The 16,231-nt window shown below is 56.4% G+C and overlaps 1 protein-coding gene across 11 annotated transcripts; it reads right to left on the bottom strand.

Moving 5' to 3' along the window:
* Window positions 1-265: 265 nt before the first annotated feature.
* ISLR2 (immunoglobulin superfamily containing leucine rich repeat 2) lies at window positions 266-15,908 on the bottom strand. 11 transcript variants are annotated; one of them, XR_004315727.1, is made up of 5 exons: window positions 8,301-9,043; window positions 7,265-7,368; window positions 5,984-6,131; window positions 1,591-4,639; window positions 266-305 (listed from the first exon to the last, which is right to left on the bottom strand). XR_004315727.1 is itself a non-coding variant. In XM_032469304.1 (5 exons), exons 2-5 carry the CDS (start codon window positions 8,602-8,604, stop codon window positions 2,388-2,390), a joined length of 2,808 nt encoding a protein of 935 aa, XP_032325195.1. In that variant the 5' UTR covers window positions 8,605-8,749; window positions 9,081-9,585; the 3' UTR covers window positions 999-2,387. The 11 variants fall into 11 exon arrangements, 10 of the variants coding, with proteins under 10 accessions (XP_032325195.1, XP_032325198.1, XP_032325206.1 ...); XM_032469304.1 differs by lacking the exon at window positions 266-305 and adding an exon at window positions 9,081-9,585 and having other exon boundaries at window positions 999-4,639; window positions 8,301-8,749; XM_032469307.1 differs by lacking the exon at window positions 266-305 and adding an exon at window positions 9,081-9,585 and having other exon boundaries at window positions 999-4,639; window positions 8,301-8,413.
* Window positions 15,909-16,231: the final 323 nt, after the last annotated feature.

The following is a 16,231-nucleotide window of genomic DNA, read 5'->3' as shown; positions in this document are numbered from 1 at the left end:
ACAACCAGCCCAGACAGAGCACTTTGGGCTGGACAGGAGCATCCACTCCCATCCCTCTGTCTCTCCAGTTCCCCACTCAAGAAGCTTCATTTCTAGGACTATTAGATGAGTGTGCTTCCAACCCCGATTGTACATGTGTACCCACCTCAGCCCACGCCAAGTCTCACATACCTTGCCGGTTGTCCATGCCTCATTCACTGAGCATCACCCCCAGCACGCGCGCGCGCGCGCGCACACACACACACACACACACACACACACACACACACACACACACACACACACACACACACACACACACACGGCTCCTGGGCTTAAGATGCCAGCTTGTTCTGTAGAATCAACCTTGCCAGGTTTCCCCCTTTGCTGCCCTCCATCATTTGCTTGCTCTGCTTGCTCTGTAGTTTGTTGCTTGTGATTTCTCTTGTGCAAGCCGCAGCAGTCTTGCGCCTGTGAATTCCCCCACTGGCTTCTCAGAGGGCCAAGGTTGGTATTGCGACTCAGAAACTAGGCAGTCCTCACACACAGAGCCACACCCCATCATAGCCTCAACCCAAAGAGGATTGGGCACACACAACACACTCATGCACTCAGGAGCTCCCCCCAGTTCAGTCTGCCCCCTTGCAAGCCCTCCTCACTCACTTCCAGCCTCCCCCATCCCACTTGGTTTCCTCCTCCATCCAGGGTTAAAGGCATCAACACCTGGCAAAATCACAGGACAAACACGAAATCACGCAAAGGATCTCAATGGGGGGATCCGAGGGCCTCCTTCCTTCCGCAGTTTCTTCCTGCATCCCCCAGGCTTCCTCCCTCTGTCCCCTGACAGAGTCACCAAGCCCAGTTCAAATTGATTGTTTTATTGACTGTTTACATACAGACGCCTTTAGAAAAGGGCGCGGGTTCCAGGGGCTATTCCGCCCCCGGCCGCACTTGTGCTGCGCTTCGCGGACAGGGCTGGTCCCAACGCCCCCACCCCACCCCCACCCCAACCCCGACGGTTTTCTGCAAGAACAAAAAAAGACCCCCGCCCGAGTGGCCGCGCCGCGTCCCTCTCCCTCCCTCCTTCCCCGCCCTCCCCGCCCTCCTCCCCATACTACACTTGACACACTTTTACGGGACACAGAGTTTTCTCCTACAGAGCACGCTCGTCTAGGACTACAGCTGGGCAAACACTACTCTCGCGGAAGGAGGGGCCGGGCGGGGAGGCGCGAGGACCCAGGGCCTTTCTCCATACGGATCCTGCCGCTGGGTCACGGGCAGGCTTTGCGCGAACCAGGGCCCAAGCCCTCACGAGATACCAGGTCCGGGAGGCCACAGTTGGCTTCCTGCGCCCCCGGCGCTTCTCGAGCTGAGGTCTGGGCCCCGTGCACCCCCGGGAGCGGAGCTGTCGAGTGCACCGATCTCCAGAAACTCCGACTCACCCACCACGAAACTGGCCTGGGACTGAGGCTGCGCCCTCCGCGGGAGAGGCCCGCGGGAGAGGCCCGCGGTTCCGCAGCGCTTAAAGTTAGGAGAGGGGGCGAGAGAAGACGGATTCCCGCCCCCATTCCCAGGCGCGCGCGCGCGCGCGCACACACACCACACACACACCACACACACACACCACACACACACACACCACACACACACACGCGCGCGCGCGCGCGCGCGTTTTCCCAGAGGCTAGGAAGGGAGTGTTAGCACCAGACCCGGAGTGTGCTGTCTTTGAAAACAACGAAAATATGAAAATCAGAGCGCGGAGCTGAAAGGCGCTGCAAGCATCCGGCTCGGCTCCAGCTGTTTAGAAGCAGAGTGCGGATGGGGGGACAGAAGTGTTTGGTTCCCAATCAGAAGGGGGCTTTGAATCTAAAAACTGGGGAGTTGCCACCGAATCCTGGCTTCTGGGACGTGCACCCTGGAAAGGGCTGAATGAGGGGTCGAGGCAGGACCCCACAGCGCTCCACGCTAGAGACATGTGCTGGGGGTCCCGGGCTGATCCTCGAGCCACAACGTTACCATCAGATCTTTCCAACGTCTTCTCTCATTTTCTCTGCTCTCGAGACCACGATGGGGCGGGCGGCGGGGCGATTGCGCAGTTAACTGCGGTAGGAATGGAGAGGCTTGGGTTTAGCCTCACGGTCAGCGGGTGGTGTCTTACATAGGGAGAGAGGAGCGGGGAAGCTGTGCTTGCCGTGGAGGCGAATTCAACCCACAAAGTCAATGACCATTGTGGGTGGGACTGATGAAATCATCCCACTCCCCACTAGAAGTCCCCAGTAGTCAAGATTAGAGGGTGGTAGAGGGCGGAGTAAGTGAAGAGAGGGGTGCATAAATCCTGCCAGCCGTAGGCTTCTGCTCCCAGGCGCCCGAGGTGGGGATGGGAATGGGCGGCCGGGCAGACTGGGAGTTCAGCCCGCTGTCTGCCTATAGTTGCCGTTAATCTCCTGGGCGATGTCGACAGCTTCGGCACCCAGGGGCAGCCGATCACTGTACTCGGAGCCCGCCTCGAACTCCTCTTGGTTGGCCTTAGACTGGGACTCCACCAGCGAGCAGGCCGCCAGGCTCTCCTCTCTCTGCAGGTCCCCACCTGGGTCCCCCTGCTCCACGTCTTCGTCAAGGCCCTCCCCGGGGACCTCCTCTGGCTCCTCGCCGCCCGCCTCGCCGCCTGCCTGGTAGCTTTTGTCGGACTCGAGGTAGGAGGCACGCGGGTCGAAGTCGGCGGCGATGCGCTTCTCCATGGGATCCGGAGCCTGCGGCCTCAGGATAAGACGGTAGGGCTTGCCCGGGTGTTTGGCCAGCAGATGGCAGCAGGCGGCGCCCAGCAGGGGCACGGTGGCCAGCACCAGGAGGAACACGCTCACCGCCACGATAACTAGCAATGAGGGCAACTCCTTCTTGGTGGCGAACACCACTTGCACATGGCAAGCCTCGCCTGCCAGCGCCAGGCACACGGAATAGTTAGTGCCGGGCCGCAGGCCGCGGAACCAGTAGGCGTTGACGCCCTCCTCTACACGCGACCACTGCACGGCTGCGCCGCCCCCGGCCGGGCACAGATAGAGCAGGCGCACTGGCCGCCTCCCTGGCCGCCCGGCTCCTGCAGCCCCGCCGGGCCCGGGGCCCCAGCGCGCCGCCAGCGGCGTCAGCTGCACCCGCGCCTCGCGCTCCGCCACGTCCAGCGCGATGACGCCCAGCTCGAAGACGTGCGGCTTGAGCTCCGCGCTCTGGTTGAACGCGTGATTGGACACGTACCGCGAGGGGTCCCCGTGGCCACAGCGTTGCTCCTCCACCCCGTCCGCAGAGACCTGGTCTTCCGCCTCCTCTCCCTCACCTGCCTCCTCCTCCTCTTCCGGCCCCGCCTCAGCCTCTCCGAGGGCACTAACCCGGGCCAGGCCTTGGCCTTTGATTTTGCCCTCAGGCTTGGAAGGTAGGACACTGTTGCCCCGGCCTTTGGCTGTGGACTTACGTTCAGAAGTTGGGGCCTGCCCGTTAGGGTCTCCCCCTGCGCCAGAAGCGTGTTTTGGGGGCCCGGCAGCTGCCACTGCCACACGTAGTGAAGTGGAGTTGGCACCCAGCTCGTTGTGGGCACGGCATGTGTAGACGCCTGCCTCCTTGGAGCTCAGGAGGGGCACCAACAAGGAGCCGTTTGTGAGGGCCAGGAAGCGCGGGGTGGCTGGGGGCGCGGGCCAAGCCGGTGCTGGAGTCGGGGTTGGGGCCTCTGTCTGCGTGGGCCCATCCCCTTCTCCTTCCTCCTCCCTGTCTTCTGCCCCGTCCCCGTCATCCTCCCCGCTCAGGACCGGCGGCACTAAGACTATGGTGCCACCCGGGATCTGAAGTTGCCACTGCAGGCGGGGTGTGGGGTGTCCTTCGGCGACGCAGTGTAGCATGAGCGCCAGGCCGGCGCGAAGGGGGCTGCCTGGCGCCTCAGGCGGCGGCTCGACACTCAGATGCACACTGGGCGGTGCACAGGATAGGGCGGGCAGGCGGTGCACCGGCACCCCCTGCAGCGCGGGAGGCGAGGCGCACGCGATGGAGTCGGGCTCGGGTAACGAGACCCGGGTGCTCGCGGCCCAGGCCTGCAGCCACACAAGGCTGCAACTGCAGTGGAAGGGGTTGTGATAGAGTTGAAGATGTGACAGCGCGCTCAGCGCGTCGAAGGTGCCGGGAGCCAATGTACGAAGCCGGTTGTTGTTGATGCGCAGGGAGCGCAGGTCGGGCAGCGCACCGAGTGCGTCTCGGGGCAACGACCCCAAGCGGTTGTGGTTCATCTTGAGTAGCTGTAGTGCGCTCAGGTTACGCAGATCGCTCCATGGGAAGCTGGATATGAGGTTGTGGCTTAGGTCGAGGTTCTTGAGCTGGCTCAGCACAGCCAGCGAGCCTGGCTCCACAGTGCGCACTTCATTGTGCGCCAGCCACAGCGACGTGACCTGCGTGACGTCGGCGAAGGCCCCGCGCCGCAGCACAGTGATCTTGTTCGCCGACAGGCTAAGCGTGGTCACGTTGGCCGGCAGTCCTTCGGGCACCTCGCGCAGCTCCTTGTAGGCGCAGTCGGCGAACTGATGCGCGTATTTGTCCACGCAGGCGCACGGCTCTGGGCACGCTCCGGCCACTCCTAGAAGCGCCCAGGCCAGCCACAGTGCTCGCAAGGGCACCATCGTGGATCCTGCAGGTGGAAGCCAGGGGAAGAGGGAAGAAGGTGACTCACTGCGCCCCATCCCTCCCCTATCAAGCTCTGCCTCCATAAACCCGTCTAGGGAAGGTCCCAGGGCTCCGGCAGCTTTCTCCTTTGTGCCCAGGAGGTCTCTGAGGCACGAGTTGGAGCTCAGTAAAAGTCTCGGGATTCAATGTGTGCTCCCTCTTACGTCCCTGACTTCTTTTTCCAGCTGCCTCCTACCTCCCGTTTTTTTCTTTACCTGTCGGGTCACCCTGAGGCTGGCCCCTCCACAGACTGGGCTGCTCACGGGTCTGCCTTGGGCTTTGCACTGACCCCTGCCTATGTTTCTAAGCTTTCGTTTAACTCAGTGAAAGGGATAAACAGAAAGGGCATTTTTGTCCATGACCACCTGTCCTCCTTTGAACTCTTTGTCCCACACACAGCACTTGCACACACGCCCATATAGGCGTGCAATACAAACACACACCCAGGCACTGCCATCAAACTGCCAACTTCTGCAGGCGTTTAGAGGTTCACAACACATTTCGTAGACATACAAACACAAAGACACCGCGACAGACCCAAGGACACAATGTATCCTGGAGACCTCATTGTTCTCTCAGTTGAACACAGCATTTGTACAGCGATCTCCATCATGGGGCAAAGCGCTTTTCTGTTCATTGTGAGAACTGACAGACACCAGGACACAAGTCCTCACACAGACCAACCCACATACAGGGACACTTGAGTATACACTTGAGTATCCTCCAAAACTGAAATCTCAGAGGATCAGCAAATGCTGAGAACTTGGGGCAGGTGCTAAGAGGCTTGGGATGGGAAACGAACTTGTCAGGCCCCCTCTGGCTTCAGCTCCTGGGAGGGGAAAACTGACGGCTTGCTCACTTAACCTTCCATCTGAGGAAGGAGGTCCTCCTCCAAGCAGGGGCAAGGAGCAATGGAGGGAGCTCACTCAAGATTCTCCCTCCCCTTCCTACCTTTGCAGGCTCCCATGGGGGCAGGGGAAGTCCCCAGCCGTGGTTCAAGGGGGCTGCCACTAGCTAATCAAGCAGGAGAAGATTCAAGATCTTGCCCCTTTTCAGCAGCTCACAATGCTTGAGCTCCCCACCCCTCCCCCAAAAGCTCCAAATCCCAAGCCACACAAATGCACTTACACACAGATTCCCTGCTCCCACCTAGGGCTTATGGCAGGTTTGCCAGAGCCCCTCCCACACTCTGGTCCTTAGGAACCCACGTTCCTCACTCCTCCGTGCTCTGGAGGGAGACCCCCCTCCTCTCCTCTCCCCTGTCTCAGGGCTGGCGGTGTCTGGCACCCTAGACAGGACCTACCCTTACCTGGGTCAGGGTTGTGAGGTGGTCTCTGCGCCTTACCCACTGCTCGCTGACTCCGTGCGCTGCTCTGGGGCTGCAACCTTTTCTCCAGACCTGATGTTGCGGAGCCAGGACGACAGCCCAAGGGCGCTTTCCACATCTGTTGCTGCGACTGTGGGGAAGACAGAGGGAGGGACAGAGAAAGGGACAGGTAAGTTTTGGACTTTCCTGGCCCTGAGGTCCCACTTCAGTTTTTTGTTTCTCATCTATTCCCCCCACCTCTCACTGGCTGCCGATTGAAGAGTCCTTTCGCGCGCTCCCGGGCTCGGCAGGAACGCGCACAGCCTCTCCCACCACCCGCACCATCTACATTTGTTAAAGCCATAGAGACTCTCCCAGTGGCCGAGAGACGTTGGTCACAAAGGGATGCCCCCACACCCACCGCCCTTGGCTCGGCTCTTCCCAGTTCACAACACTCCTATAATCCATGCCCCCCCCCACATTTACACATCTGTAGACCTTGTCACTATCCCTAATCACACCGCCCCCCATTCAAACACGTTGGCACAGACACAGACCTTCACACCCTCCACACAGTCCACATGTTAGAATGACCCATCATCATGTAACAATGTGTTCACACACATTTTCAAAGGCACACCTTCACCCGGGACACTCACCATTCCCCCCTCCTAAACGCAAGCACATTCATGTGCACTCACCCTCACGCGCGGGTCCCGCCAGGGCCCGTGAGCTTTGCTGTTAATTGAATGCGAGCCGCTTTTACACCCCGCAACACGTGAGACAAACCATCTTTGAGGAATTTGGGGGGAAGGAAAGGCGCACGATGAAGAGGGGAAGGCGTGCCTTTGCCTTTAAACTCTTTTTGCAAAGGCAGGCGGTGGCGCAGACAGACCTCGAGCGGGACCGGCGGATCTGCGCGCAGCCGGGCTCGCGCGGACCCTTCCTTCCCGCACCACCCACCCCCTGCTAGCCGCCTCCTTCCCGAAGCCACATTCAACACGATGCATAATTGATAGTGTTAGCAGAGAGCCTCACCCTCCCTGCTATTTTTGCCTGGATCTGGGCAGCTAGGAGCCCTGATCTCCCCCGCACCCCCCCCCCCCCCGGTCCAACCCGAAGACGAGAAAGCACCGCCCTGCAGGGTGCGCGGGGAATCAACGCTCCCCTCCCCAGCCCACCATCGACCCTGCCAAGCCTCTTCAGCTTTACTCTGTACGTCTCGTCTTTTGTGGCTAAACCAGCGCTTGAAGCCCACCGCCCAGCGCGCCGGCCGGTGCATACCACCGGATGGGGCCGGGAGAGTGGGTACCAGCCTCCGCTCCCAGGAAGCCGTCCTGATCTTGCTCTCAGGTCTTGCCAGCTACGAGGCGAGTGGGGCTCCGGGGCTGCAGGAGACAGCGGCACGGAAAGGAATGGTTACAAAACGTCTGCTCCTTTTGAGCACTGTGGGCTGGGGACTTAAGGCTTGAGCATCTCTACCCGCCACCCCCGCCTCCGCCTCCGCCAACATCTTTACAGCCTAACAAGCAAACACACCGTCAACCCCACACCCTACCCCTCAAAGCCTCCGAGGCCCGGTGTCGCCCCGCTGTCTCACACCCTCACACAACAGCCGGCCCCAGCAGACTCGACTGTCTGCTGTTCCCAACTCTTGTTCCCTGTCTAGGAGAAATCCCGGTATTTCTTTCAGCAACAAGGAGGTGGAGGCGCAGGAATGTGGAGGCATTTGTATAAAACTCGATTTCTGTCCCCCCACGGTGCCCATGGCAGCCCTGGAGACAGAGTTGCTGACCAGAGTCGGGAAAGGGGTGCAGGCTCCGGGAAATACGCATAGTCCCTGCCTTCCCCGGTTTTTCCGTGGACACTGAGTTCTCCGGGAGCACGTGGCCCCCCTGCCCTCACCCTGGAGGAAGCGGTCTCTGAAGGTGGGTCGGTGGCTCGGGTTTGGGGCCTCTGAGATCGATCTTCCAATTTGAGCGTTGAGCATTTTAATGAGCTGGGAAGGTGGGGGGGGTGGGGAGACGGGTGAGGAGCGCTGCATCTAAAGAGACCACCCGACTAGGAGTTCCGCGGATCCTTTGTAAATTAAATATGAAAAGACGCGTGCACGCACTTGGCATCCTTCCCTCTCTCCCATTCCTGCGGTTGCTTAGCGGTCTGGGACCCGCGCATCTCTCTCAACTCAGAATTCAGAACCCAGAACTTCACTCCGCCTGCCCGGGCCTGTAGTCCCCACAGAAGCCCCTGGGAAAGGGCGCGCGGGCTCCGGAGACAGAAGACATCTTTGAGCAGGGAGGAGGAGTGAGAGGACAGTTACCCTGCAGTGGGGGCAGCGGGAGCAGGTCCCTAGTCCAGGAGTGAGTCCGGGTGGTTTGGGTCTCGCTGGGCCGGGCTATGTTGCGGCCGGCTCGCCTGGCACAGCCTCTTTGTCTGCGGAGCAAGGGGGCGTTCTGGGCGTGTTGTCTGCGTCCTGGGAATCCTGAGGGGCGGTTCCAGGAGGCTTGTCGAGGAAGAGGGGCCTGGGGAGGCGGGGGCCCAGCAAGGAGGTTGGAGGGTGGCTCCTGGGTTGGGGGTGGGGGGTCCTGGAGACTTTCCCTGGCGGAGGGAGGGGCTCCCGGCATAAAGGCAGGGACCGAGGTTCCACCGTTGAGGCGCGTACCCTCCACCCAAGTTTCACCTCTTTTTTGGTTCTTTTTGCCTTCTGCTAGAAGGTGGACGGAGAGGCAGGGGATAACTTGGAAGGGTTGAGGGACTGGAAGACAGAGGCTGGGGAGCAGAAGGAAAAATGAGCTCGCTCACTCTCCGCAGAGGAACTTCCCTGGACCGTAGGGACCCTCCCTACCCGCGTCCTGGGAACCTCCGGGGCCCACGGGCCAATAAAGACCCCTTTCCCTCGCTCTTTTGCTGAGGGTGCAGAAGCCGGGGGGGGGGGGGGGATTCTGCAGGGAGACAGGGCTCCAGGGGCCTGGAGGGCGCTAAGGGCGCAGTGACCACCCAAGCGAGGGCGCCGACCCCCGCGGACCCCCGCGGCTCCCGCCCATTGTCCAGCAAGTGCTTTTGTTCCCCGAGCTTGCCCTGGGGGAAAGACAAGCCTTACCACCGCCTTGGACCTTGAAGAGGTCAGTGCCCGCCCTTGGCAGGGCTGGAGCCCGCGTCGCCCTAGGCAGAGTCCTCCGAGGCCTGAGATGGGAACTAGGACTCCAGGATAAGCCTCCGAGCTCAACTAGAAGACTGAGCGCATCTAGAGCGGCGCCACCAGGCGCGCAGGAGCCGCTCTAATGTCTGTGATGTTAATAACGATACAGTTACTGAAGGGCTGGGGAATCGGGAGCGAAGGTACCACCCCGCCGCCGCCCACGTCTTTGATGGTTAAAGAAACAGACATCTTATCAGGTGTGTGGAAGTAGATGTGGGGAGAGGAGGGATGCAAGGTTCCAAGACGCCAACGTGGAGAGCCCAGATTTGAAATCTGCAGAATATATGCCGAGGCTTTTTGACTAGGCTTGTGGGGGTGGGGAGCGATCCTAGACAGACCCGGGGCGAAGAGCTAGAGTTCCGGGCACCTTTTGTGGCTCGACCTCTAACTTCGACCTAGCTGACCCGGACGGTCGCGAGCGTAGAGCGGGTTGAAACCCACTGGATCCCCACACTAGCTCTCCGCGTTCTGTGCGTTCAAGTCTCGGGCCCAGGCCTGGTCCGCGCGCGCCCCCTGCTGGAAATCGCCTGCCCGGCTCAGAGGCCCGGGGTAACGGCTGGGTTACACTCGGCCAGCCAGGGCGGAGGCGTGCGCTGCCCACAGCTCTGTATCCCGCGGCGCAAAGTTCCCAAGTGGGGGACGCTAAACCAAGGCACCGAAGCTTTCCTTCCCATGCCCACCCAGCGTACGTACCAGGAATCTGCAACCTCCTCACCCCTGCCCAACACAGGCACAGTCCCCGCTTCTCACCCCATTGTGTTTTCAACGCCCAAGGCACAACAGTCACCCTCCAGATGCTCCTTGAGCTAATAGTCCCTGGCATGAATCAATGAGTTTAGTTGTCCTGGGAAGAAACCGTCCTGTACTCCTCTTCAGCCCTCCTTCAACCTTCCCCTGTGCTGCGTGAGCGCTTTCTGTTTGAGTCCTGCACCCCAGCCCTAGAAAGCAATCCTTAAGTCTAACTTTGCCAGGGACCTATAAAATGTTCTTCAGGCTTTAAGAACGAAAATAGAAAACTGCAAAGTTGGAAGTAATAGACATTTGACTAAACGTTTAGGACATGTAACATTGCTTTGTGCAATGTTCAGTTGGAACTGCATTCAGAGTTGTACATGTGCTTGTATTTAATGTGAGAGGTAGGTGATTTAATGAATGAGGGAGGGCCTCTGAGAGTAAGAAAGCCAGGGCCTAGAAGGACATCACATATCCCCAGCATAGCAGCCGGCTCAGGAGACCCTACCCACCTGTCCTCCAGCCAGGATCTCCTAAACATACAGCTTCCCACCTTTCAGCTTCCGCAGTCCCTGTTTATAACCCCCATCGCCCAATTTCCATCTCTCTTTTCCCTCATACACACTCTACGTAGTGGTTAGGAGGAAATGTTCTAGCATCAGACTCCACCATGTACTCTCTGTATGACCTTGGCTAAGTTACTTAACCTCTGTGCTTGGGGTGGGGGAGGGGAAGGGTATAAATAAGAATACTTATTTTATTGGGTTGCTGTGAGGGTTAAGTGAGTCAATGCATACAAAGCATCTAGTAACTGGCACTTAGGTAGGTAGTGCTCAGAAAAGAGCTTTATTTTTTTCAACAATAGCTAGAACTAGCCACCATCATTACCTTGCAGTGTTGGGTACAGGAATGATGAGCTGTTTGCTCTCCCTACATGCTTGTGTCCTGCTCTCCAGCAGGGGAAAGACCTTGGCATTTCCACCAAATGTCTCTCTTCACTCCCCCCTGCACCCCTCCCCCACCGCGGCATGGGTGACAATCAGAATTACTACGATTATTTGTAAAGGCTTATAGTCTCAGATACGTAAACCCAGATTCTGATGTTTGTGGCTGTCACCAGTTCGCCTGTTTGGAAAGAGACCTGCAGCTGCAGCCTTGGAGGAAGGTTTTTAATTAAAATCACAATCTGTTTAAGTATTTATTGGGCTCTGTGACTTTAATTATTTTCTAGGGAAAAACAGAAAAATCCACATTTGCATATGGGACGACTGTTGATTTCAGAGGAAAGTAGCAACCTGTGGCAGTTGGCTGGAGGCAACTGGGAGGAATTTCCTGAATGGTTCAAATGAAGCTCGACATTATTAATAAGATGGGATCCAGTCCACGACCTTCCTCCCAGGGCTTTCATAAAATTAGCTTAACTTGCTGGCAAGGCGCTTTATTGCCATCAAAATTAACGACAGCACTTCCAGTGGCATTTCACGTAATTATCTGGGTCTGTGTTTTACTGAAGATGGGGAACTCCGCCTCAAGGAGGCGACATTCCTGCCTGGGAGGAGCACCCTGCTTAGGTGCTCTACCCAGCCCTGGCAGAGCTGGTTCCCCTAGAAGGGGAGTTCTGGGCAGCTGTGGCAGGGGGAAGCAGGGGAGGGGAGGGCAGGGAATCATTTATGATGCTTCCATCCACAGATAACAAAATTCCATCTCAAAGTGTTTTAAACTAGTAAGTGTATCAGCTCACATGCTCACAGGCCGGAAGCTGGTCTGGCTTCAGGGCTGGTTGATTCAGTAGCTCAATAACATCAGCAGGCCCAGGTTTTTTCTGTCTCTCTCCTCTACCATCCCTAACAGGGCTTCAACTTGAGACTCATTTCTGTCAGTGTCATTAGAGGGCTTTGGCAGCAGCTGGGGTAACATGCATATCAATAACAGAGTAGTGGAATAGAGAGACTGGATTCCCTTTCCAGAAGTCATTGCCTCTCCTTAGGTCTTATTGACACATATTGGCTTAGGACTCCCCATCTTTGAGTGAATCACTGGCAAAGGGGATGGAATTGATTGGCTTAGAGTAATTTTCTAGCCCTGAAATGGCTGTTAAGAAGTCAATCCCAAGATCCACTACAAGCAAGAAATCCCCTTTATAAAAATGTTTATAAATTTATTTATTTATTTTTCAGTATATATGTACAGAAAAATAGTACACAGTCGAATTATAATATCTGGTGTACAGCACAGTGATTCATTTATACGTGTGTATTTCTATACATCTATATACATTCCTTCTTTTTTAAAAATTGAAGTATAGTTGATTTACAATGTTGTGTTAGTTTCTGGGATACAGCAAAGCGATTTAGTTATACATATATATTCTTTTTCATATTCCTTTCCATTATGTTTATTACAGGACATTGAGTATAGTTAGTTCCCTGTGCTCCACAGTAAGGCCTTGTTGCCTATCTATTTTATATATAATAGTTCTTTGCTAATCCCAAACTCCTAATTTATAAGAAAACCCCTTTAAATAGAAGTTGGGGAATTTCATGATCAGAGTAATCTAACATTGTATCCAAATGAATTGAGAGTGACATAATTATAATGAGCCATTGTAGATATCCCTTACCTGGAAACTAGACCAGTCTAGGTCCACGGTCTGTGACCAGGGTAAGGGCTCGGTCTGTGACCAGGATCAGGGAGCTCTCTCAGGTAGGTGTACAAACCAGAGGATTCTCTGCTTTCATAGAATTCTTAAAAGGATAAAAATCTGTTCTTGGAAATGCCTGTGCTGGGACCCAGAGCTATTTTGGGAGCAGTGGAAGTTTCAGTTGTTAGCTGGATATTTATGAACAGGAGATGTTTCTGAATTCAAAGATGTTCCTACAAGACTTCACATCCTGAACATGTCACCCAGTCCCACGGCAGAGGGGAGAGGCACTTAACTGGCAAGGTGGAAAGGAGGAGGAAGAATTCTACTGGTCTTAAGAATGTGGAGGCAGCACAAAGGTGTCAACTTCACAGATTTGCTGTGTGATTTTCAGCAACTCCTTGTCCTCTCTCACTCTAAGTCTCCACCCTTGTGAAGGTAGAAGAAGGGCTAGATGTGCTCTGAGGCCCTTCCAGGGCCACGGTCCTGGGCTGCTGTGGCTTGAGAAGCAGTTTTGCAGGTTGAATTGTGCCCTCTAGGGGGCGTCTGCCAGAGCTTCCTGCAAGAGGATGTCCTCAGAAAGTCTGGGAACCACTGCTTGCCTTCCTCCACATGCCCCCTGGGCAGTTTCTTTGTTTTCCCTCCCACCACACTGCCCCCAGCAGAGTCCACAAGGGCGGGGCCTGGGGGAATCTCCAACTTCTTCTCCATCCCTCAGACTCAAAGCCCCTGGAGGGGCACCCAGGGTCTTTGCATCCATGGTCCCCATCAAAGCCTATGGGGCACAGCGCAGCACAGACTAAACTGAGTTTCCTCCCAGGAATCTTCAGTCTCTCGCTATCAACAGGCTCTTCATTTGTTTTTGGTTATGGTTTCCCAGAAGCAGAGCTCAGACAAGGATTCACGCACCAGTGATCCATTAAGGAAATGCCTCAGCAGAAATCAGCGAGGGAGAGGGAGGGGAGGAAGCCAAGCCAGGGTGTGCTGTCAGGCAGTCTCAGCCTGATCCCAGGACGCTCCAGGCATAATCACACCTCAGAGTTTGTCCCGATTTAGGGAGAGGATCTTGGCTTCCGAAGACGAAAGGGAGTCAGACATTCGCTAGGGGCTGCCCCTGGGGATGGAAACTTCCAGGCACTTCCCTCTCTGTGCCTACAGACAACCAGCTCCCGTGGCCGCAAGGCAATCCTGGGAAGAGTCGCAGGTGTGAGCTGTCAGAGGTAAAGCACACAGAAGCAGAGGGATGGGCATGCAGAAACAGGCTGCTATGTCATTCATTCCACACATAGTGACTGAGTCTCCCCCATGTTGCCAGGTGCCCTGCTTGGCCTGGGTGCAGATGTGAACCAGGCAGATGCTATCTCCGCTCTAAGATAGCTTACAGGCTCCTGCATCTCCCAGCATGTTCAGAGCTCCTGTGTACATGAACCTTGGAGCTTCTGGAAGGCTAGTGTCCCTTGGACAGGCTCCATCTGCTCCATCAGGTCATCTGGGGCCAAAGCTGGAAAGACTCTTTAAGGCCTGCACCTGCCGTAGATGAAGGACCGACAGGGAGCTGTCCAGAGTCAAAGAACATCAGAGCTGAGGCCTGGAGGTCCTCTCTCCCTTCCCCTTAGCTTTACTGGAGAGAAGACAGGCCAAGAGAGAGGTCACAGAGCAATGGGGCTGGGAAATGCCCTCAGCATGCAGCTTCTGTGAGACACCCTTCCAGGGCAGTCTGGTCAAGGACAGGCCCAGCCTGGTGGCCATCGCTGACCTCACTGGTTAGGAAACTGTTGAGACTCCCAGGAGATAAGGCCTCTCTGATGGTAGAGGGCAGCTGTTTCTGGGTAGGACATCTGTCCCCACTTCAGGTCTCTTGTATTAGCCCCCTGGAGTCCCCCTCCAGGGCTCTTGGGCATCAGAAGCAGAGCCGCGCCTGTATCTGGAAGAGACTGAGGTTATGCCCTGGATTGGAGCAGCCTTGATAGCAGCATGCTGGCGCCCAGCCAGGCGGCCGGCTGGGGCAGAGGTTTGGGGGAAGGAGAGCCCTCCTGTCAGGTGGGTCTTGGCCCGCAGAGGCGCCTCCAATCTGCACCCAGGCAAGTGCAGTTCCAATGGCCACATCTTGGTGACAACCAGATAGAGTTCAGTGTGAGGGAGTCGGGGAAGAAGGTCAGGGGCTGGGGGGGCTGTACCTGCTATTCTGCTGACTTCCTGTGGGACTTCTGGAAAAGCCTCTCTCCCTTCGTGGTTCCAGTTTCCGCTCCTGTGCCTCGGGGCTGGTCATCCCCCTCCACCCACCTGCCTCAGCTGGGACAGTAGTCCTCATTTGTCACATTTTCACTTCTCAGACTTGTCTCTACCAAATCCAAATTGAGGGTAAGCCCTCTGCCCAGCCCCCTCCCAGGAGAGACAGCACCCCTCCCCCGCCACGTGCATTTCTCTGAAACGGTCTCTTTGAAGTTCCCCAAACAGGCTTTCCTGCTGCCAGTGCAGCCAGTGTGGGCAGGCTGGGAAGGGTGAGCCGGCACAGGGCCTGCGACGCCTCAGCCTGTCTCCCTGAGCCCTTATCTCCAGACCCAGCTGGAAACTTGATGTATTTATTTGCTTCTCCGAGGACCTCCTCTGTCCAACCCACATCTTTGTTGGCGCTGTGAGAAAGTGACCTTCCTGCAGATGACCGTGTTGGAGCCAGGAGGGGGCCGAGTGGGGAGGGGACCGTAGTGAACCCCTCCAGCCTTCAGCCTGCAAGGTGACCCCACTGGGGTAGGGGAGACAGTGGAGGAGGCTTGGAGAGATGGGGACAGAGGTACTGGGAGAAGGAACTGGGGAGGGCAGAGTTGCCCACATCCTAAATAGATTGGAACCAGAAGCGAGAGGAAGGGAGGGAGGGGGAATGGGGAGAGAGGAGACGAGGCAGAGAGGAGGGCAGTAGCCGCGGTGCTTTCTGGGAGTTAGCACAGCGCCTTATCCTCTGCAGTGTCGGATGTATAGAGTTATTTTTTATTGAGGGTTGCCAATTCACAAGCTCTAGTGCTTTATGTATCTCATTTAATCCTCACAATTTTCTGTGTAGGAATTCTCACCCCCAATTTGCATATGAGGCCACAGAGGCCAAGTAGTTAGTTCGAGGTCACACAGCAAAGCTGGGATTTGAAACAGGTTCCTCCAAAGCCCATGTCTTAACCCCCACCCAGCACCATTACCCCCACCCAAGCACGCTGGACAAGTGCACCACCATGGGCCCAGCCTCGCCCACCCTCTCCTCCTCCTTGGTTGGTCTGATTTACCCTAGAATCAGCGCACCGTGGAGTCAGCTGCGGCTTTATGGCCGTGGACCTCCAGGAGACAGTCTGCCCTCGGATAAATCTGCCCCAGGCCCTCTGCCGTCTGCGCAAAGAACTCAGCTTTAGACCATCGGACAAGCAGTGTTAGATTTTGCAATATCTCGTATCACACTTGTTTGGCTGCAGAGCTTTGTGGAAAATTTCTGTGGTTAGCTAGCTAGCTTTTGCAATCTGCTTGGCTATCAAGTTTGGGATATTTATAATATTTATAAACTGACTTTAGCACAGTCCAGGCAGTTGGTCTTTAAAGAATTCTTCTGGGCTGAGTTTGAGGAAGTTCCCTGAGCCAAGAATGAAGGAATTTTGTCCTCAATTGGCACCAAATGCATTTTGTAAGGGGTGGTGGGGTA

Source organism: Camelus ferus, chromosome 27, assembly GCF_009834535.1.
Source record: "Camelus ferus isolate YT-003-E chromosome 27, BCGSAC_Cfer_1.0, whole genome shotgun sequence".
In the NCBI taxonomy this organism is placed as follows: Eukaryota; Metazoa; Chordata; class Mammalia; order Artiodactyla; family Camelidae; genus Camelus; species Camelus ferus.
Note: the sequence above shows the minus strand (reverse complement) of the source record. Positions and strands in the feature narration are given on the sequence as shown.

Excerpts from the sequence above, each read along its gene's own strand:
- ISLR2 (XM_032469304.1), bottom strand. The coding sequence starts at position 8,604 with ATGCCGGGAGCCCCTCCCTCCGCCAGGGAAAGTCTCCAGGACCCCCCA. Across the intron at positions 7,369-8,300 it reads CCCGCTGCCCCCACTGCAGG|CCCCGGAGCCCCACTCGCCT; the intron begins GTAACTGTCCTC and ends TGTCTCCTGCAG. Across the intron at positions 6,132-7,264 it reads TCTCCCGGCCCCATCCGGTG|TCGCAGCAACAGATGTGGAA; the intron begins GTATGCACCGGC and ends TCTTCCCCACAG.